This window comes from Strix aluco, chromosome 1 (genome assembly GCF_031877795.1).
Source record: "Strix aluco isolate bStrAlu1 chromosome 1, bStrAlu1.hap1, whole genome shotgun sequence".
NCBI lineage: Eukaryota > Metazoa > Chordata > Aves > Strigiformes > Strigidae > Strix > Strix aluco.
The window spans coordinates 7,379,939-7,407,710 of record NC_133931.1 but is presented as its reverse complement, the minus strand read 5'-3'; the positions used below and the strand labels follow the sequence as shown (position 1 = coordinate 7,407,710).

Below are 27,772 nucleotides of genomic sequence, written 5' to 3'. Positions count from 1 at the left end.
TGATTTTTCCCTAATTATCTAAAGCTTGATATATGTGAATGATGGATACTGAATGAGCTGTTAAGATATGGATAAAATTCTAATACTTTTTCATATACAACTTAGCTTTGAGTAAAGAAATCACAAAAACTAGAAAAATCTGAGAAAATGTGGTCTCAATGTAAGATAAATTTTCAGTAATTCAGTGGCCTGGACTTTGTTAATCCAAAATGAAAGTCGTACAATAGCAGTGAATATGTATCAAGTCTAAAGTCAGTTTGATTAACTTTGGACCATAATAGGAATAATTTCTTACCTTGTATTGTAGTGCTATGGCTATTAGAAGAAAAACAAGTCATTTAACTTTAAAACAAATGGGTAAGATTGTGATCCATTTTGCTGAGTTATTTGCAGCCTTTTATAGGTTTCAGTAGCTTCTTAAAGGAAATGGAAAGTTGATTAAACAGTGAAAGTTAAAGAATAAAGAAATGGTTGTTCTTAAAATGGTCAATAAAGTATGTAGCTATTTGGAGTAGGAAGACTGATCTTCAGAATAATGAATGGGTTTCTTTTAATGTTTACTTTGGCTACTTCAAATTCACTGATTACTAAAGGAAGAAGGGAATGTTCTTTCAATGACCTTAACTTTTTTGTATTAACTAAATCACAATACTATGAAATTATGAGTGTATCTACCATTGAGTTGCAGTCCTTCAAGTACTGAATTCAAATAACTTAAGCTAAAATACTTAGGAAATACAAGTAACAGTGTAGTGATCTCTTATGGAATTTATGCAGCTGGCTCATCTGAGGAATGTAATGGAGATATTGTTAGAATTCTGCTCTTAACTCTTCAAATAAGTTATAACCTTGACAAGTCTGAGACATCTGAATGTTCCTGAAATGAAACTCACTCTTAGGTCCTTAAACCACTGTTTGTTCATAAGCTTGTAGTTCTAATTTAAAATTTCTTACTACTTCTAGAAATACAATTTTTAGAACACTAGATTTTCAGATGGGCAGGGGGATTGCACTGTATGCCATACTATGCAGTTGTATACAATAGTATATGACTTAACAGGAGAAAACAAATTTTTAGCTTTACCAGTTCATAAAAACTTGGTGGGCTTTGTTAAACTTACAAAATAAGGTACCTTTAGAGTATTTCAGGAAAAAGTCCATAACTGTAACAGTAATTATAGCTACTAAAAACTTTTAAAGATCTTGTATCAATCTAACTACCAGGAGTCTTCAATGCACTGATGTGTTCCAAAATACTACAGCACTGTGCATTAATTTTTAATCTTGAATGAAGTTGACCTGTGCTTTGCTGATTTTTTTGGAACAAATTCTAGACCTAACATTTAAAGTCAATACTAAATGGAGTCATACTAAACTGTTGTAACTGCATTTGCTTCAGTCATAACAAAATGGGTGTATTATTACAACTTTAATAGTTGCTATTCCTTGGTGTAAAATGTTGCTAGAGAACACCACACATCAAATCTGTGTTGCTTTGTGTAATTATACTGTTAATAGTATATGCCAACAGCATTAGAAATGTTTTGTATTTCTGTTTTCCACTTGTAAAACATACAAACCTCAAAGTGTCTAGTCTTGTTTTCCAAGAGAAATCAAAGAGCTTTATCATAAGTGCCCTTGTTATATCAGGAAGTAGGGGTGTTAAAAGTAGTTTATTTGTATTTGATTGCTGTGATAGTACTGCACTTTCGTCTGAGTATCACATTCAGGAACTTTGACTTCTGAACAATACCAGTCACCTGCTTTGAGTGTGAATATCATGCCTATAAAATTTCAGTCCTAATTTCATCTGGAAAGGAGTTTCAGTGTAACTTTACATCTATTTAATTGCCCATAATTCTCTAGTCCATAAAGTGGCACATACAAAGAACATGCAAATTCCATTTTTATCTGGATTCAGCTGTTAAAATATGTTCCTCAGTAGTTGTTGTCAGCCTGTGGGCTGAGGGCTTTGGAGTTTTCTCTGAGCATGCTGCAACATAAAGGACACTTCAGAGGAAGGTTGCTTTGATAGGGCTCCTCCAGAATGTTTACGTTAATATAATCCATATGACTCAAACTTCCTAGGGACTTGCCAAGAAGACTTGAAAGTATAGATGGAGCAGGCCTTTCTTTGAAGAAACCTTCAGGTAGTCTGAGGCTAGTTTGGCTTTCTTAGTTCTTCAGTCACTGAACACTAACTCAAGTAAATGCAATTGTACTTAATTTTCTGTTCTGCACTAGTGAGGTGAAAACCTGCATAGAAGACTGGAGTTTGTTATTGGGAAAGATGTTGGTGTTTTCATTTCTGGTGGTAAATGGGAATGGACTGGTATTCATTAAAAAGCTATTGATGCATAGGTTTTTTCAGTAGTAAGTAATGTGTGGGTGTACTATTTCTGTTTTTCACTGGAAGTAATTTGAAACTAAATTGTCTTTTAAAGTATACCTAAAGGATGCTTTCTTTAGTTTTGATTGGTTTCTTTGCACTCAAAAGTTTTTGTTACTGTCACTTGTTGGCATAAGATCACATTCCCACTAAAACGTCAAAGTTTTGATGAATGTCTTTAACTTCTACCTGTTAAGTAGAGTAGAGGGGTGTTTCTTGTTGGGAAAAACTTAACAAGATATTTGAAGGGGATTGTGGAGGATAAATGTTAGATGTCCACAGAAGAATGTGTTGCACTTCTGAAATTGATTGTATTTTGGTATGTCCTGTGCTAACATGTTTAACACTGCAACCCATAGCATGCTGGACCCAATCCAGCAAAGACTTCAAGTAATGCTTCATTTTTAGTCTCCTTGTATGCTACTCATGTTTCCCCATCAATGAAATAAAATCTGCAATTTTTCATTATCACACTGGAGAGTCAATATTTGGAGAGAATTATAATCAAGAATCAGTTTTGTATGTATCTCCGGAATAAGCAGAGTCATGCAGCCTGGGTTTGAATTTCTAAATCTTTCCTAATTGTTATTGGTATAACACTAACCTCAGACTTTTGGATATGATCTATGTGCCTCAACTGTATTCCTGAAATTTTGAAAGGTTATTTTGACACTTGCTCATAAGTGCACTGTAGACAACCACCATTAAAACTGTTTACTTTATAGTATAGAGGAATAAAATAGTCAAGTATTAGATACCTTTATTCATTTTTAAATTCAAAAGCTTACAACATAATGTAAGAATAGATTTTTACATTTACATTTCATATGGATCAAGCAGTATCATAAGTGTTAAAAGTCAACATTTAAAATGCTTGCAGTGCTAATTCAATGTGCTGATATGAACATGAATATTAAAGTCTGAAAAAGCAAAACATGGTTTACTCCCTTGACCTATATAACCTGTTATATGTATGTTACACAATATGCCTTATGTATTATGCCATACAGTATTAGTTCTAAAGTTTTTAATTTATAGTAATTTTGAAGATTCTCAGCTTTTAGATTGTTGTATTAAACTGAGAAAATAACTAACTTTTTTCTTTTAACAGAAATTGAAAAATTCCAGAAGGGGGAAGGAAAGGAAGAAGAAAAGTATATTGATGTGGTCATCAATAAAAATATGAAGTTGGGACAAAAAGTTTTGATTCCAGTAAAACAATTCCCTAAGGTAAGCCCAAGTTTCATACTGATAAATAAATCTAAGTGCTTATAAAAGATACTCCACTAACCTTAACTATTTTTTTAACTGTTACATTTAAAGTTATTAACAATCTCTACTGTTACTGTTCTGCAGTTTGTTGTATAGAAGTTCTAAGGTAGGACTGGTTCTTGGAATAAATGTGCAGGAAAGGGGTGCTGGTGACCCAAAACAGTACATTGACAACAAATGATAAATGAATCATTTTCAGGATAGCAGAATCTTCAAAATATCAAAAGGAATGAAGTATATTTAAGTTGACTCTGATGCCAGGCTTTGAAACTTTCCTATTGTAAGTAGAAGTGCAGCTTAAAATGCACCAGTAAGGAACTTGCTGTGTGAACTTTTTCTTCTCATCCTCCTAAGTTTCAGCCACTATTAGTCTTGAGTTAGTTATATCTATGCTACTAAATTATGTATCCTGTACTGGAGGGGTAGGGTCTGTTTTGTTAATATCTTTGACCACCATGAATTCTTAATACTACTGCCAGGTATTATTCTGCACTGAAATGTTGCTACCTGGAAGCATTTATTCAACACTGAATAGGCTGTGGAACTTCATTCGTTTGGTCCCTTTTTGAATTTTAAGGTTAACGCTACGAAAATCAGATTAGCATTTTTTTCTTGTTTGAAATGGCTTCTTTCTACTAGCGATTTCAAGACTCTGCTCATGGAGGAAAGGAATTCCTTCATTTCTTTAGGAAGACTTTATAAATATTTTTCCATAGTATCAGTGTTTTTCTCAGACTATGCTGGGTAACTTGTGGGAATTGCTTCACTGATGTTCAAAGTTTCTTGAAATACTGCTTCAGTGAATTCAAGACTACATACCATTTATATGTGGGAACCTCCTTGAACTCTGACTTAAAGTAATCTTATGACTGAAGAGATATATACAAGCATACAGAAACATAAAGATGGGAAGGTAATAGATAGGGGAACCTTACATGGTTCATGTTTGCAATCAGGATGTTTTTCTTAGATGCTGAGATGTAGATACTTGAGCTCAAGGGAAAGAAAGGCAAAACGCATATTAAAGGGAAGCAGTGCCTTCTGAAAGGTGCTTCTGCTTCTTTATGTGGCATCAACTTTCTTTTAAAAGACTAAACACTGAAATTCTTATTTAGGATAGCTAGTAGGAAAGCCCTTGCCATCTTTTGAATGGTCAGGTATGCTCTGCTGTGTGCTCAGTAGCTCTGGATCATGGAGATGGCCTTTGAGCTGGAATAAAGCCTGGTATGTGCTATGGAAAGAAACCTGAATTTATATCCAGATAGAGCTTTGTAATCCTGTATGTCTGTCTTTAGACTACTAGGATGCAGGGGTATAGAGTACAACTGCTGTGCAGAATAGACATACCATGGCAGTTCCTGTGGCTCCACAGAAAGCAGAATACTGGTGCCTCCACTCACACAAATCTCCGTTCTGTCAGAGTCAATAAAATCCTAGGTATCTTCTGTTTAAGAATATTTTAACCCCAATATAGGGGGGCTCAATCTTTCTTAAAATTTCCACTTTATTACATATAAATGTATACTTATATTAAAGTTTACTTGTTAAGGATTCCATATAGTCAGAAGGAAATAAAATTCTCACTGTATAGGAGTAGTCTGGGAGGTAAGTATAAAATCAGACTTACAACAGGTACAAGATGATGTTACAACAGGATCAAGATGATCTTCCCTGAAAAACACCCATCCTAAACCACAAGCAGTCGCTACAGTTTAGTATCACTTGTTTACTAGAACCAAGCTTGTGGTTTTTTTGAGATCTAATAAATTTAAATGCATTGCATGGAGTGATGTAGCTTTGACATGGCAAACTGAGAGCCTTATTCTGGCATACTGTAGTCTACAGTGAGTGATGTGAGTTTTGAATGCCTGTACACAGGGGTATAAAGTCTTTTTACATCCTAATGTTTTCTCTAAATGCTAATCCTCTTCCTGTTAGGTGTGTTCAGAGGAGGGCTCATAAATTAGGGATGCTTTGTCAAGTCTTTTGGGGTAGGTATGGAATTATTCCAGTCATCTTGGTTTCACTGAGCTGTGTTTAGAGGGCATGCATTACATATTCAGATTCTGCAGAACTTAAGCAGAAAGTATTACACGATTATAAAATCTGAAATGATGCTTCATGTAAATGCTTTATGCCTCTCTGCTCTTTTCTGTGCATTTGTACAGTTTCCTAGACCATTTTGCCTACAAGAGATGTTAGTATTAGTGCAACGGTGTCATTTGTAGAAGGTGTCAAGTGATAGTTCCTCAGAAAAAATGGTTAAAAGATCTTCTGTTTTGTGAGCAATTTTCTCCTTCCTACTGATCAGGATTGGTGACAAATGGCTTCAGAAGGAGTTTAAGACTTAAATATGGATGAAATCTGTGCAAAAAGCTCTTCTGCATGTGAGTATTGAGTTTAGCAGTTCTCGTAAACTGGCATCTGTTTCTGTATGCCTGCAGTTCACACTAATGCTATTAGCTACTGTGGCAGATCCTGAATAAAAAAATACCTCCAGTCTTTCACAAGATGTAGTGGTTTTGGTGTTAGTGAACTGGGAATCTGCTGTTTGAAGCTGACGAAGTCACTACAATAATTGATCAATCTGTCAAACTAGCACTGGGGTGTACCAGTTGGGCTTGAATATGGCAAACTTGAGTATCCAGAAAGTGTTGAGGAAAACCTAAGGTTGTTTCAGCTTTATGAATAAAGTAGTGCTTCCCCAAATAAATGATCATGCTTTTAAACAAGATCAAAAAAAGCAAGTTATTAAAGTTATTAAATCCTTAATAGGGTTTAATGTCTGAAAATAAAACTATCTACAAATATAAGTGGTTTTGCTAGCAGGAACTATTGCTTTGTTTATATTTGCCAGTGATTCTCTAGCAAGCATAGATAGGATTAATGAAATATCAATGTTTTGTGATAAATGAGGTCTCTGGACCTAAACAGCACACCAGTGCACTACCCCCATTCAGACAGCTTACTGGACCTGACACAGGGTTAACTAAGTTTCCTTTAAGTATTTCATTGCCCTTTCCCTCTTTAAAACTTCTCTGACTCTTTGAATAAATCATAATAACCTCAACACAGGTCAGGCAGTCCTAGCTCTGATCTGATCAGCCTGGCATTGTAATGCCTGCTCACATTACCTTTCCTGTCAGATATATTCACGGGCTCATAGCTAGGTCCTGTGCAAATTTAGCCTCATTACCTCTGACAGCCCTGGAAGGTGACAGGTTAACTGCAGCAGAAAGCTATTCAACTGAATTTCAGAGCAGCTGGGTTCCTATTGGAAAAGAATCTGGTAGACCTCAGATTCAAAAGTAGGTATTCTACTTTTTTGGGCGTCTCGGTCTTCCTGCAAAAACTGTATGAGTTGCTGGTCTTCTGCTTAGTGTGCAGTTGAGTCTGTGGTGATGTGCTTAACGTGCCTCCTACCTAACAGCTCTTGGTTGCTTCTGCAGTGCTATATATGTATATCCTTTAGCTGGGACCTTCTGTCTTGCTTGAAGCTTGGCAGTGTTAACAGGCTTGATATCTAATGCTAGAGCTAGCTGGCCTAAATGTTTTTTCATGTCTGGACCTTGATAGAAGGTGATAGACTAACCAATTTTGTCTGCTTTATGAAATAATGTAAGATAGTCCCAGAAGTTACATTCAGTTTTTGCTTGAGGCTGGTTGTGCATTTGAATTAATTTCTTCAGTTGTGTTCTTCAGACTCCTCTACACATCAAAAAAAAAAAATGAATTAGTGTCTCTTGATATGGTGACAGATAGCCTTACTTAGCAAGACAAAAACTTGTGGAAACTCTTCTATAGATTGCAGGTCCAGTCAAGCCTTCTCAAAACCTGTTTGTTACAATATTATGAATTTTTCAGGTTGGTGCAGCTCTACAGATTCTTCTGAGAAGTCTGAATTGCTGTGAAATGGAAATTACTCTGAGGTACTTAAGTGAGGAATGAATATGCTTTGGTCATGCTGTCTGCAATCCTGTTGTAACTGGGACATGTGCTACAAGCAAGGATTAGAGAGGTCAGGGCTCTTATGCGACCTTATTGGGAAAGGGCCAACTCTTTGAGGTAGGATTCAGTTGTAAATCAAGTTACTACTGGTAGGAGTCCATGTGGATGCAGGATGTCTAAACTGCCATTAGTGGAATAAGATCTTGTCAACTTAGGCAATGGAGTTCAGGGTGATTTAATATACCTTACTATTTGATCAGCCGAGTACCTCAACTGATTCTAGGTCAGGTGTGAAAATGTGACCCTTAAACCTGTATTTTTGCATTTCAGGCTTGAAAATAATATTAAAACTTGCACAGACTTCAAGGCAGAAGTGAGCTGGCCATGGAAGGTCATGATGTTGTTGTCTTGGTGAGGGGACTTTCTGGATCAGCCCTAACGGTGCTATGAAATGTCAGCATGTGAGAGGTGTTTCATAACTTAGATACATACAAATCAGGCAGGAGGGTGTTATCCCCCCTCCCATACATTTAATGAATATACATTGTGAGGTAGTTTAGTCTCAGAAATCTGATTTTGCTTTGACAGTTACTGAATTCAGGTGTTCTGAATTCAGAGATAAAAATAGCTTCCATGGATGATAAATGGAATGATGATGGTTTTCCATGAAATGATTCAAAACTATGGGAACAATTATTTTTTGTGACAGGTTACCACTTCAAAAATTGCTCATAGATCTACACTTAAATACTGGGTAAATCTCAGAAGTCAGTAAGAAATGGTCTGTGTTGTGTTCCATGAAGTGGTACTTTAAATATATTCTCAAAAGTTACTGGCTTATGAAACTGGTGTCAGTTTAAGCTTTTTAGCTCAACATTAAAGTGAAAATATCTATTTTAAAATGTCATTGTCATATATATCTGCAGTTGTTCCATAAAGTTATGGAGAGTTTAATGTTTTTATCACATGACTAGTTAGAAAACAATTTTTCATAATAGCTTAGTTCTAAGGATTTCTTAGAAATGAAAAAATGTGGTTGTATAACCATAAGTGACATGGGGGAACAAGCATCAAATGTCATATCATAACTTTTGAGCAACTTTATAGTAATTGACCAAGCTTTCAGTGAATAAATGTTTAAAGACCTATTACTGTGTTGTGTGAAGGAGAGAGTAGTTTGTGGTACAATATAGATGCTTGAAGTATTTACCTTTCTATAGAAACCTTATTTTCTTGAGGGGGGGGAAAAAGTGGTTTTACAGTCTTCCTGGTTTCAAGTCATTGTAAGGGAAAGTGCTCTGAATCTTAATTTAATGATTTTTTTTTTTTCTAGTAACCCTATCACAGAGGAACCGTTGCAGAAAACTAATATGCCAAGAAAGCTTTCTATGGCTTTAATGACAATGGCTTGCTTAGGGCTTTACAGGAAAGCATTTGGTCAAGCATTTATACTTCCACTAAGTATTTTAAGCTGGATGAACCATTCTCAGCACACTTGTCTTGGTGGAGATAAACAAGGATTACTTTTTCTGTTGTATCCCCCTTCTGTAATATATACATTTAAAAATGCTGTAGCACTGGCATCAATTTGTCTTCTGAAATTCATATAGTAGGTCAAATGCTTATGGAGAGAATGTCTCACTGGTATACCGTTTGTAGCTGTGTTTTTTCCAGAACTGTTTTCAGGGAATAGTAGTTTCAAGCAGTGATCTGATAAGGAAATCAGTCTCTAGATGACTGTTAGTCATATTTTGATTTGGGGATTCTGAAGAAATGGGTGTTAAGCAGTGATGTCTCTAATCTCCATTATATTTTATCTGCAGAAATGCTTCTTAAAATGAAGATTTATGAATGTCTAGAGGAAACAATTTTCAAGCAAAACCACAATTATTGATTATTTTTTTCTGTTTCTATTGGAATAAATTTTCTATATTAAAAATGTATTTTAAATTGGAGATTTTTTGGTTATACAGTACTTTAAGGTAATCTGTTAAAGGGAAACATATATGCTTTCAGTATTGGTGTAGTTAACCAGTATTTCTGGGCTAGTGGACACCATGGCCAGGGGGTAGAATCCCATATCTGAGGAATTTGAGAAGGAGCTGTAGCACTTGATGGTGTATCTTTACCCACAGAGTAAACCAGAGGTGTAGGTATAGGAGGATGTGCTTTCAGTGATAAGTTTTAGGGAATAAGAACACCCCTTAAATCTTGCATCCTTTTGCTCAAACTAATGTATATCCGGTGATACTTTGTAATGATGTAAGACTACAGAGGGTACTATTTATCACTACTGGAATGTTATTTGGCTTGAACTGTAGCTGAGGTAACAATTTTTCCCATCTCTTTCAAATTGTGTCCTCCCAGGTCTGTTAATCTGAATCCTGATACTGTTTTTGTAAATATGCCTTAAATGTTTTGCTGTAATTTTGTTCGAGGTGCCATATGTGGCATATCCTTCAGAGCTGGTCTAGAAGCAACTTTGAGTTGGGGACTTTATCTTCTGTTTTATGTACCATCATCCATAATATCCTGGGTCTTACCTAAGACATCAGAAGCTGTCTAAATGTAGAGACAATCCTTGATTTAACACAAGTGATTCATCTGGTGTTCAATAACATTCATGGCTGGCTCCTCAGAGTTCAGTTATCCTGTAGAACTGTGTATTGGGCAATAGCTTCCACATCAGCTTGTACTGGAAAGCAGTGTGACTGCCTTAATACAGTTAAGCTGAAGCTAGTGAACTAGAGGACAGTTTTGAGTATTTACAGCAGTTTGGATGTGACCATGCTGTACTAGAGAGAAGGGTGAGAAGAGGGGAGTCTGACATGTCTGATTCTGAGCCAGAACTAGTGAATGTGACTGATCTGACTTGTACAGAGCTGCTTAGATGTCGTCTTGTTGCTATCCAGTGCCTCTAGTTCAGAGATAGTTTATAAGCTTGAATTCAATACTAGACCTGATTTTTTTTATTTTTGTGCTCTTGGGCAAATAAACTCTAAATGTGAAACATGGGAAGGGCCCATGAAACTTATACATGAGCTATCTTGTGTAAGAGCTGACTTGGATATGCCAGACTTACTGATTTCTGTTTCACCAGCAGATAGGATGGATTTGTTAATTTTGTAACAAACTTGTATTACTGTAGTGGTTTTGTACCTATAGGTCTGAGTCCTCCTACTTCTTGATTGCTGGGGATAAAGGGTATAAATAACCATAGTAATTTTGTGGCTGATATCTTTTTGAGTGTTTCTGTATCTCTGAAATACTTCAAAATAAACATTTACTGCTCAGATGTTTCCCATTTGATGTAAAAGAGAGATAAACCAGTGGTTCGAACAAAATCCAGTACCTGTTCAAAGTAAATAATTTGTTTTCTACTGAAAGAATTCATTCAATATCATAAATGGGTTTTATTTATGGAATAATTAACTGAAATGTTCAAAAGCTTTTTCACTTTGTTATATGGGAGCAAAAAGGCTTTGGGACTGTTGTAAGCCATTTTTTAGCAACCTTCAATGTTCATTGTGTTTTTAAGCTACATCTAGAGGTATTGTGCTTTCAAATCAGCAGAATTTCAGACTTGCAGCACAGGTTTCTTATGCTTCAGACTTGTCAAATCTAATATTTAGAGCCTCGATGAACAGGAAAGAATAGTTCATTGGACCTCAGAATACAGCTAATACATTTTCATGTTCATTAACTGTGTTGTCTAGAACATGTCATCTGTGCAGCTACTTGTAGAGCTACCATAATGTCCAGCTTCAATGCTAGAGTTTTTTTGGTTTTGAGAAGGTGACAGCTTCTAGTGGTGCTACAGTTTTGTAGGTCAACTTTTAGATATACACAACATATTAAACTATTTGGCTTCAATTAAAATAATACAGCTGCAGTAAATAAAATGCTTTGGAACACCCCAGTATTCTCCAAGCACCGAAGCCTTTTAGCTATTTTGATTACATGCAAAGTGGATTTTGTTTTTGTTGCAGATATGAGCTTCCATTTGTTATGATTTGTAGTTTGTATTTTAATTGTCAGATAGTTGTTTGTTCCAGTTAGGAAGATATGTTCAGAGCTATGCATTGTGTTGTGGAATACATACTTGCCTACTCCTAAATTGCATTCAAAAATTGAGCAAAACTTCACCTGAATATTTTAACTAAGATTACTGCTGGATATTTAGGCTGTATCAGACTGCAGGTACTCAATCTGAAATAATTTCAGCATACTTTACTGTAAATGGGAAATCTCTCATTTTAAGTGTATGCAGTGTTTATTTTTGTTCCTAATAACTTACAAGGCTATTTTAAAGTAACCATAAGTAATCTTAAGTAATGCTTGAAAAATTGATGTAGTATTCCACTATATGAAAGCTTTCATTTGAGCTTAACTATGAACTCCCTGTTCATAAGTAATGATCCTTTATTTAAGGAAACTGTTCACAAGGAGTTACTGACTTTTGGAAGTTCAGACTTGTTATGAATTGTTTCAATTTGTTTGATTTTCTTACAGTTACACCTCCAGAAATAATAAAATCAGAAGTCCAAGTTGGAAGAGACATCTAGAGAACATTTGGTCCAACCTTCTGTTGAAATCATGACTAAACCAGATTATACAGGGTCCTGTCAGTGACCTTGATTCCTGAATATTCTCAGCAAGGGATATTACTGTTTTTCTGGGCAGTTTCTTTCCCATGAATATCTTCCTTGGCTGTATCTTAGAATATAAGAAAAAACAAATTGCCTGAGGATTTCTTGAGATTTGGCCTGATAATTTCAGAGGACTAGTTCGTGCAAGGCCTTAAATTTAATAGCTTCTGTGGACTGTAGTCATCCATATGCCATTTGTTCCATTGTATCTTGGTTCTAACTCAGGTCTACATTGGGAGTTGATCTTGCAATTACTAAGGGGAATGAAATAATATTTTCATATTTAATAGGCTTTTAATGCTTGCATTTCTTGTCTAAAGCTGAAGTGGGTGAACTAGAGCTGTAGACTTTCTGCACTGTAGGTTGACTGCAGCTGGCCTCTTTTCTGTCAGCACTTCCAGTGTAGCAGTAAAGGATTTTGAGCTGCTACTACCTCATTCAAGTGTTTTCAAACTTCTCCAGAGGAACAGAGGTGAAAGAAGCCAATCTTGGACCTTTAGTGACACAGTAGTAGGGGAATAATCAGAAAACTTAAAAGCTGTTAAATAAATTTGAGGCTACAAACGAAGTAATTTAAGCCTGTTTACTTTTTAGCATCACTGTATTTTATTTGTGCTTAAAACTATCTTTTTGTTAACATGATTATGTCACTCTGGGTTCCAACAATGAGCATCCTGGTTTTACAGGGGATAGTAAATATTCCTGAACAGTAGCATTATAAAATAATCTCTATTGCAGTATTGTCAGGATTTGTGGTGGGTTGACCTTTGCTGGCTGCCAGATGCCCACCAAGCTGTTCTAGCACTCCTCTTCCTCAACAGGATGAGGGGAGAAAGATGGAAAGCTTGTGGGTTGAGATAAGGACCGGGAGATCACTCACCAATTAGTCATGGACAAAAGACTTGGCTGATTAATTTATTGCCAATTAACTGTAACAGGAGGATAGTGAGAACTAAAACTTAAAACCACCTTTCCTACAACTGCCCCCCTTTCTGGGCTCAACTTCACTCCTGACTCTTCTACCTTCTTCCCCCGAGTGGCACAGGGGGATGGAGAATGGGGTTTGTGGTCAGCTCATAACACTGTCTCTGCTGCTGCTTCTTCTTCCTGCTCTTCTCCTGTTCCAGCCTGGGGTTCCTCCCCCAGGATAGTAGCTCATGAACTGCTCCAGTGTGGGTCCTTCCCATGGGCTGTAGTTCAAGAACTGTTCAGTGCGGTTCCCTTCCTGAAGGACTGCACCCTGTGGAACAGACTGCTCCAGTGTGGGTCCCCCACGGGGTCAGAAGTCCTGCCAGAAAAGCAGCTCCAGCGTGGACTCCTCTCTCCATGGGACCACAGGTCCTGCCAGGAGCCTGCTCCAGTGTGGGCTTCCCACAGGGTCACAGCATCCTTAGGGCATCCACCTGCTCCAGTGTAGGATCCTCCGCGGGCTGTGGGTGGAGATCTGCTCCACCATGGACCTCCATGGGTACAGGGAACAGCTGCCTCACCATGGGCTGCACCACGGGCTGCAGGGGAATCTCTGCTCTGGTGCCTGGAGTGCCTCATCCCCCTCTTTCATTGACCTTGATGTTTGCAGAGTTTTCTCTCACATTTTCTCACTTGTCTCAACTTTATAGTGGTTTTACCCTTTCTTAAATATCTTATCACATAAGTGCTGTGTGGCTGATGGGCTAAGCTTTGGGCAGTGGTGTGTCTGTCTTGGAGCTGGCTCTATCCAACATGGGAGCAGCTTCTGGCATCTTTTCACAGAATTCACCCTTGCAGCCTCCTGCTACCAAAACTTTGCCATGTAAATCCAATACAGGAATAAATTATTACTTTTGGGGAGTGTTTGCAGCATTCCATACCAACTTCCAAGTGTAGTTTTTGTCAGCTCTTTTTGGGTGTTTTTTTCCCCAACTAAAATAGTTGTATGCATACTTTAAGTGAATCCTCAAGTCTTCTCTGTAACTATCCTTCAAATTTTATATACCTTCCAAAACACAGTGCAGTGATATATGAAAGTGGGCTGCTGAATGTATACAGCTTTCCTCCTGGTAGGTGTGACTGGGAATATATGCCCTATGGGACAATGCTCATGAGACCTTTCATACATCCTGGCTCTACAAAGCCCAGTTTTTGTGTCACTAAAATGACAACAGGCAGATTCTCCCTTGTTTTTTTCCTTTATGAATGGGTTTTTTTGAGACCAGTTTTCTTTAGCCTGCTTTCCCTCTGAAGTACCCTTTGGGCTGAAAACACCAGCTGTATGTTTGGGTATTTTCTGTGAAAGGAAATAGTTGGATTTTCCTTTTCTTCCCAGTTGTGGCTCACCACTTCTCCCTGGTCATCCTAATGGTGTAATGCCATGGTTATGAACTCCACCTGGCTTTGGTAAACTTCAGTGATAATGGGAGTTGAGTGACATTTGAGAAGATCTTAAGTGTAGATTCTGGTTTGGGAGTGCGTTTATGTGCTTATGTTCTCTGGATTTAGTTCCTCGTTTCTGTGTTAGTGTAGGGTACATTGTATGGGTTACTTCATAAATCTTCAAGGGAGGATAAAGCAAATAAGATATTTTTCTTTAGAGCTTTGGTATTGTATCTGGAGATTGCTGCCAGCTTTGTTTTTATGGTTATGTACCTGGTAACAATTGTTGAAAAACTGAATTGCAGTTTGAGTACATCTGTTCGCAGTGTTGAATGGGATAAACAAAGTTCTTTTTATACTAGAGTTCAGATACTTCTGTTTCTATTGACACCTGGTGGACATGCTATTAACTGTTCTACACAGTTGTACTTAATGACTGTAACATGATCTAATACTTTTTTGCACCTAGAACGAAAATGTTTCAGCAAAATATTCCATTTTGCATGTTTGTTTATGCTTAAAAATCTAATGAGCTTAATGTTTTTTGTTTTCTTACAGTTCAATTTTGTGGGAAAACTTTTGGGTCCACGTGGCAATTCTCTAAAGCGTTTACAGGAAGAAACACTGACAAAAATGTCTATTTTGGGAAAAGGTTCTATGAGGGACAAGACAAAGGTAAGTGTTACTGTTATTGAGTGTTACTGAGTGTTACTGTTAATGAAGTGTTTGATACCTGTATTTTGCTACCTAAAATTTCAGGGGAGGTGAATGAACCCTGTAACAAAAATTGGAGCTAGTAGCATAGGATATCCTCATACTGGTTAGATTCAGATGGCATCTGTTTTCCAGGCAGTGTGTTCTCCGAGTATTTTGAAGCTATCATGAGTTGTAAGTAGGGCCCCCCAAACTGTGGTCCTTGGGGATGTGAGTAGGGCATTACCAGTGGCATGTTCTAGGTTGGTCTTCTACAGTTTATAATGAGCAATGCCCAAGTGAACATGACAGTGTTCTTGCTTTTGAAGGAACCCGATTTTCTAGATAGATCCAAACATTTTCACGTAAAAGAACATTTAATGTTTAAATTTAATAACATTTAATAACACTTCTAGACAAAGAGGAAAAACAGCTGATGAAAGGAGATAAAATACAACCATAAAAATGACACAGCTCTGAGGATGACTTATGCAGCTTGAGCAGGTGACAAATTGCAGTTGTTTCTTTGGGAAGTATTTGGTTATACTGGATGTATCCATTACAAGAGCCAAAGTACACAGCAGAAGAGACCTTTAGCTTGCTAGGTGTTTGTACTAATCAGTTTCACTCCTCACGGAAATAAATCTCTGTCTAAATCTGTAGTGGCTAAGTGTATATCAGTGAGGAGATATGTCAGCTGTCTGGTAAGCTACATTTTTTTAATTGGAGCATTCCTAATGATACAAATTAAAACACTGAACATATTTCTTGCCTGTAGCATACCATGTTTTATAGTCCTCTAGTGAAATCTTTCTGTGCTTATGTAATCTGAAATTTAAAAACTGTGTGCTGTAAAGACTGGTAATGAGATGCATATGGAAGAGTGAATTGGAGGGCTGGCTACTGAATTTCCTAAACTGTATGTTTTAGCACATTTCTTCAGCAAAATATAAATGTTATGTGATTTATAGAGTATTAAGAACTTGATCAGAGCCCATAATTACTTTGTTCTGTGCAATTTAAGAGGTAACTCTTCCTTTAATTCCTTCTGTGCAATTTAAGAGGTAACTCTTCCTTTAATTCCTTCTTGGGAATATTTTTATTAAATATAACAAGTTTGTACAAACACATTGTTTTATTGGCTTGAAGATGAGGGATTTTTTTTGAATGGGAACTGTTATGTAATACAACTTTAAGATTTAAGTGTTTCACAACTAGTTATGAAAAACTACATTGCTAGTAACTTTAAGAGGAAATATGATGATTCAACCAGAAAAAAGAATATAAACTAAACTTGCTCTAAGCCAGGATGACAAAGTAAGTCTCCAAATTGTTTTAAATGATGCTTGGTGAACTTTCCAAGTACTTGTGGAATGTGTCAAACTGGCATTCTTCTGTTGCTGCATTACATGTTTCTCTATCAAAATGTGATGTGTCATGGAGTAGTAAGGCCCCTGGGTTTTTCTAATGGCTTTGCAGTATAAAAAAGTTTGTTTTATTAAAAGCAGATCACACTGAAAAGTTCAGATCCTAACTTGAGTCTCAATCTTGGGGAAATTTTAAAGGTTTCTATTGAAATAATATGAAGTTCTCGTTTCCTTTGGTAATGAAGTAATTGTTCAAATTGTTATTAGACTTTTCCTTGACCGAGATGCTAGCCAAAACTGCTTAGGTAACTTTTTAAAAACTGTTTAATAAAGTTGTTTGAGCTATTGTTTGGAGAAAACTTCAATACATTTAATCTTTGAGTTCAGAAACAGTAAGATTTCTGTCATTGTAGGTCTGGCTGTTTTTAAAAGGTACAATAGAGAGGAGCCAGTTGGATACTTTGGAATGATACATCTAGAACGACTTGTATGTACCTATTTAGAGTAGTCCTTAGAAAGTATCCTTCAGAATTAAAGCGGACTAATGACACTGTTTTCAGTACTCAATTGAACCTAGAGGATATGTGCAAGAAAGTACTGGTGCTACAAAGGCATCTTATCAGCTAATAACCTAAACCAGGTTGCACTCATCCCTAGTTCTTTGGGGATGCGGCTCAGCAAGCTGGAGGCTCTGTATGTGGAGAACTTAACCAAACAAGAGAACATAAGAAATTTTCTCTAGTTTCATGTAGGTTATCTATGTACTAATTGTTTCAACCATATCTCTTTAACAAGTAACTTACTTTTTGCTTTGATCTTCATACATCCATTTAGCATTTCTGGAACTACTGTATTGGCCAGAGAACTCTTGAATAAGGGAACCTTAATTATACAATTTTTTTTCCGTATGAGAAAGGAGTAGTCTTTGCTGAAGGATTGAATTACTCGGTGTCAACACGTTGCTGCTCAGAAAAGCTGTCAAATTCTTGCATGTAGCCAGTTTTTCTATTACTTGGAAAATCTGGTGGAGTCGTCAGTGTGGTATTGACAAATAATGAAGTACATTGCTCTTAGAATCATGGGTTGGAAGAGACCTTTAAAGGTCATTTAGTCCAACCCCCCTGCAATGAGCAGGGACATTTCCAACTAGATCAAGTTGCTCAAAACCCCATCCAACCTGACCCTGAGTGTTTCCAGGGATGGGACATCTACCACCTCTCTGGGCAACCTATGCAAGTGTTTCACCATGCTCATTGTAAAAAACTTCTTCCTTATATCTAGTCTGAGTCTACCCTCTTAGTTTAAAACTATTGCTACAGGCCCTACTCTTGCCCTGTTGGTTATATTTCAAATACAGAGAGAAGTCTGAGGTGCTCCTATAGGAGAACAATAGTTCAATAGTTTACATTACTTTTCTACTCACAAGTAATCCAGGTGACAAAACCAAGCAGTTTCATTGCTGCCTTGGCAATGCTCAGAGCACTAGTCTAGAGAAGATGAACGGTGAACCAAGGTGATGAGCCAGCTTAGAGACACATAGGGGAGAGACTGCCTTTTCATTGCACCTGTGACTCCAAACATGACTTATCTACCACATAGTTTCTCTAGCATACTTGCTTCTCCCTGTTTTCTAATGGTCTACCTGACCAAACAGAAAATCCACAAGCTTCTGGCCTGCTATTTTGCATCTTGTAGGACAGGAGGAATCATTTAAAAAGTATGATTGCCATTATGTAGGATCTTCCAGTTCTCATTGATATTTTATCTAAGGGTCAGATGAAAGTGAAATCTGAACAATGCTATATTCTGGTAAACAGGAAATTGGAGCAAACCTTGTCAAAAGTGCATATGTGTGATAATATGTTCAATGGCATGAACTGTAATTTAAAGTTTTAAAAAAGTCTGGGAAATCCCCTAATTTCAGTTTTGAAGCTCTAATGTGTTTAGAATTTGCTACAGGTAGCAAAATCTTTGGGATTACCAGAAGTCAAAAAAACCTTCAGCTGATGTAAATTAGAATCCTTACACTGAAGCCAGATTTGCACCACAACAGCTGAGGATCTAATCTATTGTCTCTAACAAGTTCACTGCAGCATCTTTGCTGTCACTAGAAGTGAGACAGCTTATACTCATGGCTACTTAATGATGGTGACCACAGATTCTGGGATGAACTAGTTGCTGGAAGCTCTGGATCAGATTGTCAGGTATTTCTAAACACTTGCATGTTAGCATACCTGCTGTATTACCAGTTTTAAATGAATAATGATTACTACTACTTTGCTGAAGTGAGGAAAAGTGGCAGTAAGCTTCATAGACTTCGCTAACTTAAACTTCTAAACACTATTTTTTTAACTTTAAGAGAGCTTCAAAGGCTCATGGAAGAAAACTAATTGATGTGGAAGGTTGAGAAAATGTAGCAAAGATCACCATTACCTTTTGAAAGTTCCCTAGAGAAACATTTAGATAAACCAGGGTAATAGATACAGATAAACCAGTCTGAATTGAAATTCATTTTGGGCAACAGTATTTCTCTAGCTCTGACTTGTAATTGCCCTTTCGGAATGTCCAATCTGCTTTGTAATAAGAGATTTGGGTTTAAGAGCACATTCTGAAGTCTTATTTTTCATATTTTTATTCCTTGTTAAACTGAGCTCTAGAATCAGTCTAGGCTTCCATCTTTTGTCAACATCCAGAGGACCATTTCATATATCTACTTGTGATATACAATATCTAGATTCAGTAATTCTCCTCTTCAATTAACATGTTTTTTTCAAACTGTGCTGTCACTTCATCACTGACTTTTCACTAGTCAGTGCTGAGATACCTTTTGCTAGACTACTCAGGCTTTCATGTGTCTACAGGAGAGTGAAAAAAAGGACCCATTTCAGAATTTCTTTATTCCATGACAAGATTGCTTTTGTATTGTAAATCTGAAGAAATAACTTAAAGCTTTCCACCCCAATTAGTTATTCATGTGTTACCAATAGTTTGAGACTGGTACAGGCCTTTCAAGAACTTGAGTGTTCTGAATGGTTTATAAAATCTGACAGAAGCCAAATTTAAGCTAATATTAAAAATAGATATCAGGTAGTACCTGAAGAAATTTAGAACCTAAATCAAAGCTGATGTAGTGAAGATGAAAACAGACAGTACTATGAGCATGTTCTGATAAATACTGCTACTCAACTTCTGATTTAAAGCAGTAGACTTATAGGGCTGGTATCTGGTTCTTGATAGCTTGACAAGGATGATGAGAAGCAAAAAATTCTAAGTATGGTAGAATACAGGGCAGAGTAGATTAACTGTCTTGTAGGCATATTGCCAGATGCCTTGTGCTGCCATGCATCATAAGCTGTGCTAGTACTCTGCCTTGTTCTGGACCACAAAGGAATGAAATACAAGAGCACAAGGTACAAAGCAAATAGGATAAGCTTTTTCACAAGGCTCTTGCAGTGCATTACTGCACTGAAAACTGTACTGAAACCATGAAGTTTAATCAGATTGTCCCAGCCATGAGCCATTTGGTGTGGTACAATTTATGTGAGAAGATGGAGATTCAAAGGACAGATTTTTTAAAAAGTGGTGACCTTGCTGTCTTAGCTCCCTTGTTCCACATCTGGTGTGGCTTCATCCTTTCAGAAGCTCTCAAATCTCCATTTGAGAGTAGAGGGGGGGGAAAGTTCTCTGTTTTGGCCAGCCAAACATCATCCACATGCACTAGGCAAGCCTAACCAATGTATGTACTGTCAAGTAATGGAAGGCAGAGGATTTTGTGGGAGCTAAAAATACTGTCAGGCAGGGATACTAGAATGGGATCAAGCTGTGGCTTTTGTGTTGGTCATCATGGGGAATAAAAAACTGAAATGCTTAATGTGTGCCCAGGTTTGGGAGATGTACGCCAGTGAGCTCATTCTCATTTGGGTGGTGTTAAGAGCTGTGGAGAGCAGTGTGTTGCCAATTCATGTAACAGAATTGGAAAAAAAAAAATTTGTAATCAAAGTGAACTTCTCAAGTGAAGCAAGAAAAAAGGATAAAATTACTTTAAAAGTTTGCTTATGGAATGGTTTTAGAACAACCGGCACTGAAATTTCTTAGCTTTTGTTAAAATTACTGATTTAAATCATCTTTCACCAGGCATTGTATGTAAAATTGACTTTTTTATTGCTTGTTGCTATTACCAGGCAAGTTGATTGATAATCACAGAAATGAATTTTTTAATTCTCAATTCTCTGCACATCTAACTGCACAGTGATTTTTCTTTTCCCCTTTAAAAAAAGACAGGGAATGCTTGATAGCATATCTATACTAGAATACATATATGGGGAACTCCACTGGTGAAAACATCTAGCTTCCAGTACTAGATGACAGTTCATGTCTTGAATAACTGTGCTTAAAGTATTTAAGTAAGAAACAGTTCCTGTTAAAACTAAATGTTTAAGAGTGTAATGTTTATATTGTTTTACTTCCTGTTTTTAAGATCAGTTATTGATAATGGTTTTGCTGACAAAGTCTAATCCTGCTGTCTCTAGCCTCTTAATATTCTTTTTGTGGATGCTGTAATGGCTAACTAGATTCTGCTGATTTTTTTAAACATCCTCATAGTCAAACATTAAGTATGATAGGAACGTTATTTAAGAAGCAAAAATGGATTGTCACTTACAAACCTCAACCCATAATTAAGGGGTGTGTGTGTGAGCTTTCAACCATCATTGAAGCTATAATTTTAGTAATCTAAAGGGTGAAGTACTTACCTGGTTCTTGCTAAATACAATAAGCAACAGGGGTGAGTTCTTAGAGCTTTGTTTTTAGATAGCAGAACTGCTAAGAAACTGATATAATATCTGGTAATACAATGAAATTGTTTTTAATGGTGGTTTAGTCTTTTGGAATGCACCTGTCAGATACACATGGGAGGAGGAGAGCCTATCTGAGTCTAACAAATGATGTCTTTTAGGTCTGTGGCCACTTTGCATGTGAATGCAAGTATTTAAGAACTGAGCACTGCTCCACTACATTGAAATTGTAGTTTCTCAGTCCTATTGAAGTGGGTTGAGTGAAGCAGAATAAAAGAAACTCTTTTCTGAAACAGATGTCCTTCTCCCTTATCTCATATGCTATTAGTTTCATGTCCAAGTAGCATGGTTCTGTGAAGGATGTACTCATGGGGTAGAAATCTGTGAAAACAGAAAATAAGATCTGAGCAGTGCAATAGTACTAAGATTGAAATAATGTTGGTAAGAGTCTTGCTCTTGTGGAATATTAGATCAAACCTGTTTCTAAAGACTACTTTTGAGAAAAGAGGCTTCAAGTTCACTTTTGTTTCTGTCCTCTGCATGAAACTTGGGCACTTGAGAACTCCTGGGAACATTCTTTCTTGTGCTGCAGTTTCTGTATGTGAGCAGAAGGGTGAGATGGTCCTACTTTGTGTGTTACTAGTGACTTACTGTTAAGGAAACTGATACTGTTTTGATACTGTAGCAATGTGATTTGAAGTGTATCAGGAAAGGGTATGATGTTATACTTTTTTAGTTGACATCTGAGTATGAGTAAACAATATGTGCAAATGCCTCTGAAGCAACTTTCACACTTACATTATGTTTAAAATAAGAAGGTGGAAAAAAACCAACTTTTTTATCTCCTAGGAGGAAGAGTTGAGAAAAAGTGGAGAGGCAAAGTACTTCCACCTAAATGATGATCTGCATGTTTTAATTGAAGTATTTGCTCCACCGGCGGAAGCATATGCCAGAATGGGACATGCGTTGGAAGAAATCAAGAAGTTCCTCATCCCTGTTAGTATTTGAATTTTTTCATAAGAATTCTGGTGGTCTTGAGTGAGAAATTCTGTCTCTAAACCCAACTTCCTGTACAGTATTAGTCAGGTCATGTTGCTTAATTTCCTTCACCTGTGAAAGAAATGGTGATATTTACAAATATTTTTCATTTTGATATAGGCAGTTATTGGGTGAATGCATAACTGTCCAAATACAGTTTCGTCTTATGATATGACCTATAGTAAGAACAACTTACTCTCACTTAACTGGTCATATGCAAAGTATTTAAGTTTACAAATAATTGTACAAATCTGTAAAATACGGGAAAATAACTTTGCTTAAGGTAGGGTTTTTCTGTGTTCTTGGTACACCTGAAGCATCAGCATAAGGTTCTGTTCTACTAAGAATAAATAAATTTAAAATTGCAGTATTGCTTCCACCCATAATCCTGGTTTAGTGTTCAGTGATGAGAATCAATACAATTTTATCTTGTATCTTTACTTTTTCACAAAGCTAGTGATACATGGGTTATACTTGTCTTCTGGTGTATACTTCAACTTGTGATGTACAGATGTATAAAATGAAATGTGATTTCCAGTATAAGTTTGCACTCCAGGTTTCGGATATGTGTATAGACAAGGGTGTTGTAGGGTTTCCAGTGTCTTTCTACAGAAGGTTCCTGTATTTGCTTCTCATGTAGAGGACCAACCTTGATTTGCTTTGATATTAAAGTGCTTGGAACAATCCAAACTCTCAAGAAGCTGAGGCATTTGAGGTGGTAGCACTATATGTGAAGTTCCTAACTGTATTTGCTCTTTAGTGAACGTTCTTCTATTTTAACTGGTTCTCAAATAAATAGAGAAAGCAAAGCATCCTCAAGGTGCATCGACTTCTGTTTACTTTTACTGTTGAAAATGTTACCCAAGTGTTCAGTTTTGATTCATGTCAGATCTTGAAAATGTGGGAGACATAGCTCAGGAAACTTTACTAAGGTGTGTATCTAAGTGACAGCAGCACATGAATGTGTGAGTATAGTGTAGCTGTATTCAGGACCAGTTGGGGATGCCTGTTGTGTGGCCACTACAGCCTGTTGGGGGTAGAACTGCCAGCTGTACTCTGTGGTGAAGCAGTTGGTGCTGATGACCTGACAGTGCTACCATATGCATTTGGGAGTTTTTGGGTTGTTCTAATCCTAGTCTAGTTCCATGAAACTACCTTCCCGAGTAACTGGAGTTGATTATGTGCTCCTGGAATATTTCTTCTGGCATGTTTTAGTCTGAATGGAAGTTAGTTCATATGCCCCAATGCTACTTCATGACATGAACCAAAGCATAAGTGAATCTCCTGATGATTGTCATTTAGGAATACATCCTGATTTGAAATAACACACCAATGTAGATGCACCTTAAGACAGTGTAAAACCAAATAAATGGTCTGAGCGTTATGTTCTCAAGTTATAAAGAAGCAAGCACCACATTATAACTTTGCAAGTTCCAAATGGCTTTAGTCTTGATTTATATGAAAAGGTAAATAAACATACCACTGTTCAAACATTCTAATTGATCAGGTAGGGGATGCTCAAAAGAATATTTGTAAGAATGCTGGGATGTCAATATTGAAGGTTACTGTATTTACATGATAAATGATTTGATTGTGTGAAGAGATAAGGCAGAATTAATTTATTGGGTATTCTAGTGAGCAAACATCTGCTTTTTAGATGAAAATATGCTCATTTTGATAACTGCTTTTTGCATGCACTGGAAGTAAGGATGTATCTGGTCCCCCTGCCCCCTTCACTAAAGACAGTTTTCTTCATTAAGCTTGATTCACCTAGTGTCATAATAAAGTAAGTTTATAAAAACCTAGCCATTACTTCACTGCTGTTAAGCCAGTAGAATTACAGACTGATAATGAGCAATTCCATTCATCGATTGTACACATTTCCATCTCAGTTTTTGATCGTTGCATCTTTATTTTACTGAGCTGAACTGATGCTACATAATCTTATCTGAACTATGGGATCAAGCCAACACTGTCTTAATTTCTCCTTGTCTTTTCCAATGTAATCTTATCCGAATGGTTCTAAATGCCTTAATCTCTTCTGCCTTGCCCCCCCTTGCAGCAGGCACTCCAGGAAGCAATAAGGAGTGACATTGTCCTCTCTAGAACTGCCATTTTGGTTAACTGCTGCCAAATACAACTTGATTTTTATTTTCTATAAGGTCTGTTGTGGCTTACTTCGCAAATTAGCAGTTTTACTTCAAGAAAAGTCCTGCTATCAGTATATATGACTATGATCTTAATTTGTGTTCTCCTTATAATGTAAGTTAACCATGCTTTCCAACAACTTTAGGTGCTGAATCTAATTTATGAATGTGATCATTGTTCAGCTTGCAGATCGGGCCTGGAATATACAGTCACAATTGGTTCTAGAATGTAGGTAGGATACAAAATATTCTTGTAGTACTTGTAGCAACTGACTATAGCAAAAATGCTTTAGCCTCTCTTGGATCTCTAGACCCATGAACAAGCACCTTTGCATTGAAGGTCAGACTCAAGCAGCTGCAGTGGCCACTACACTTCCTTTAAACTATTGGTATAACTCAAACCAAGACACAAAACCTTGACTCGAGGGTTTTTTTGGCTGTGCTTATGTTGACTTGACTCTCACCTATCTTCTGCAGGTAGAATTGTGGCTTCTGACTTCTTTTGTCCTCCTCTAAATTAGCCAATCCCTCTGTTCTGGCCAGACCCTCTGGTCAGCAGTCTGTTTGACTGTTAGATTGGTGGGTGTTGTGTTTGATATTAATTATCCCAGAATTACTTCTGTCAGGACAAAAAGCTAGGTACTTCCACCCTCACCTCCTCCCCGGGTCCTGTATTATACTGTGATTACTGCAGTTTTGGCCAATAGAACTCTTAGTCTAGTTTAATTTTTGAGTGGTGGCAGGTATTTTTCTTTTGACAGCTACAGCATTAATTATGCTTTGCTCTTGGTTACCCGAGTTTCTTGTTTTCCTTGTCTTTTAAGAAAAGTTTAGAAACATCTTTGAGAGAACAGTCTGTTGCAGTCAATTTACAAAGTGAGCAGAATTTACGATTTTTTTTCCTGTAGTCTGTCTTGCCTCCTGCATGTGCAGTTTCTAAGGTGTGGTGATGAAATAGCATTTAATGGCATTTGGAAGAGCTTGGTGGGCTTTGGAAACTCTAACAAGCTTTAAGCAAGCTGGTGAATAACTAAGGTGTGTGTAGAAAGGTGGCTTGAAACCTGGTAACTATTTATTGCTCACTGCCAGGATAAGAATCTGCTTGGGTGTTTTCCAGAACTGTGTAAGGTTTTGCAGGGATCTGTCCAAACATGAAATCAAAAATGTTTTCATTAATAGTTTGAATGATAAATTTGAATAAGATCTTAAGTTACAGATGATCCTAAGGAGAGCTGCTGCCAGTGTGTTGATCAGGGCTGGGTGGAAATAACAGATAAAATCTCAATGTTGCTTAGTTGGATCATGTAAGTAATTCTGTGTAGGGAGAAAATCTCTCGCGTGTATCTTGATGACGTAGTCATTCCTACAGAAGAAAACATTCACCATCTTCAGAGAAGGCAGTAGTCAGGATGGGCAATATTCATAAAATGAGAGTACATCTGTTCACTTGAAATTAATCAGCATCATTTGACTGAAATTCAAGTGTTGCTTCTGCCTAAACTGTACAGGGGAAGAGCACAGTCTAAAGGGTTTCTGTGTATGTCTTGTGTTCTAGGTGAGGAGATCGTTGTCTCCTCAATTTGACTTCAAGTGTGCTGCTTTCCAGCAGTGGGTATTCATAAATTGACCATCTGTTACTTTTAATTGAAGAATCCATTTCGGAGTCTAATGGATTAACACTGCTGCTTATCATGGCTTCCTTCTATGTCCCTTCACTCTGTATCCTTCCTGCTGCCTCTGGCATATGTGATAAGGACCATTTTTTCTGTTCTGTGCCTTCGCACAGTGGAGCCTTTGTCCGTGACTAAGGCTGCTGATATGTTTAGTATGCTACAGAAAAGAGAAAACACCAGGGAGAAAAGAAAGATCCTAAGCACATCTTTAAGAAATTAAATGAAATGAATATAAAATCAAAGGTATTTTTCCAGGAGCCCAATTCTGAGGAGGATGTCTTGTGGAGAATTTATAAAGGGCATCTCTGTTATATGCTATGTCAGAACTTTGAGACCTAAGTCTTGTGGTACAGTTTTAACAATTTCTTAGCATTTTGTTTCAAGATTGAAGTTCTGGCCAGTTCTGGTCCAGCAGCAAAGTACAAATATAAAGTGGGTTTCTGTACATTAGGTGACCAGAACAGTGTTCAATTGCCCATTTCAATTCTACTCCCTGTGATGGTTTGTCTGTGTATTGGTTCCAGGTTGTTTTAGAGTAGAATCTGTTTCTCAAAAGCTTTAGTTACACAGTTTGAAACAGTTGATTCAGTCTTCTAGACTCTTTTCTTCATCCTGCTTGGTTGGTTTCTGCTGCTAAATAGAGGATGATCTCAGATGGACAGCTGAGTTAAATTTCAGAGTCTATTTAAGAGTTTGGAAAAATGCCTTTGTAGTGCCACTCTTTTTAACACTAGTAACTATCTTCCGCAATGGTGTATAAAGGAAAACTCTTACTCCTGTTAGTGGAAGATAAGGGAAGTGGAATGTTTCAAGGATAATGGAGACCTTTGAGTTCATAGATGTTTTAATCTCCTTTCAATGTGGAGTTATGTTTCAGTGAGTTGACTGATGCAAGGCTGCCTGACAGTCTTCTGGTACCTGTCTAGTGCATAAATGTATTAAAATGAGATTTCCAATAAGAGATACAGATCCTTTGTTTTGCAATTGAAATGTAAAAACAGACCGTATTTGGACAAACCTGCCTTCTTTTAAATAGGATTTGCAGAGATAAGAGCTGTTACATCAGAAGTATCACTTCATTCTTCTTAGAGGACCTGTTAATATTTTGATACTTAGTGTGTATGTATCACTTTCTGATTCACCTTTACACATGCATTCTTTGGTTCACTTTAAGTGGAGGAAAAATGGCAGAAAAATATGTACAGCTCAAGAGTTCATTGCTGTATCTATTTTATTCCTGTGCCATGTGCTAGTTTTGGAGGTTGGCTCAAGGTCCCTGAAAAGACTCTTACGTGTTTGAAGTACCCTGTTAATTCCATGTAAATAACTCGAGCTTTCTTTTCAATTGACCTTGAGATAAGATTTGTGCAGAAGAAACAAGCCATGTGTCTTCAAATTGTTTATCCATGCATGTTCTAGAATGGAAATTTTTGAAGCTCTTACTAGATAAT

The 27,772-nt window shown here is 37.0% G+C and overlaps 1 protein-coding gene across 4 annotated transcripts in view; it reads left to right on the top strand.

Moving 5' to 3' along the window:
• KHDRBS3 (KH RNA binding domain containing, signal transduction associated 3) overlaps window positions 1-27,772 on the top strand; it is a 98,920-nt gene that overhangs the window by 22,192 nt on the left and 48,956 nt on the right. For all 4 annotated transcript variants that reach the window (XR_012624314.1, XM_074834276.1, XM_074834184.1 and 1 more), the window contains exons 2-4: window positions 3,501-3,619; window positions 15,169-15,285; window positions 22,313-22,459. Coding sequence is in view for 3 of the 4 variants with exons in the window: in XM_074834276.1 (XP_074690377.1) it covers window positions 3,501-3,619; window positions 15,169-15,285; window positions 22,313-22,459 (383 nt within the window). In the remaining variant the exon portion in view is untranslated. The remainder of the gene's footprint in view (window positions 1-3,500; window positions 3,620-15,168; window positions 15,286-22,312; window positions 22,460-27,772) is intronic.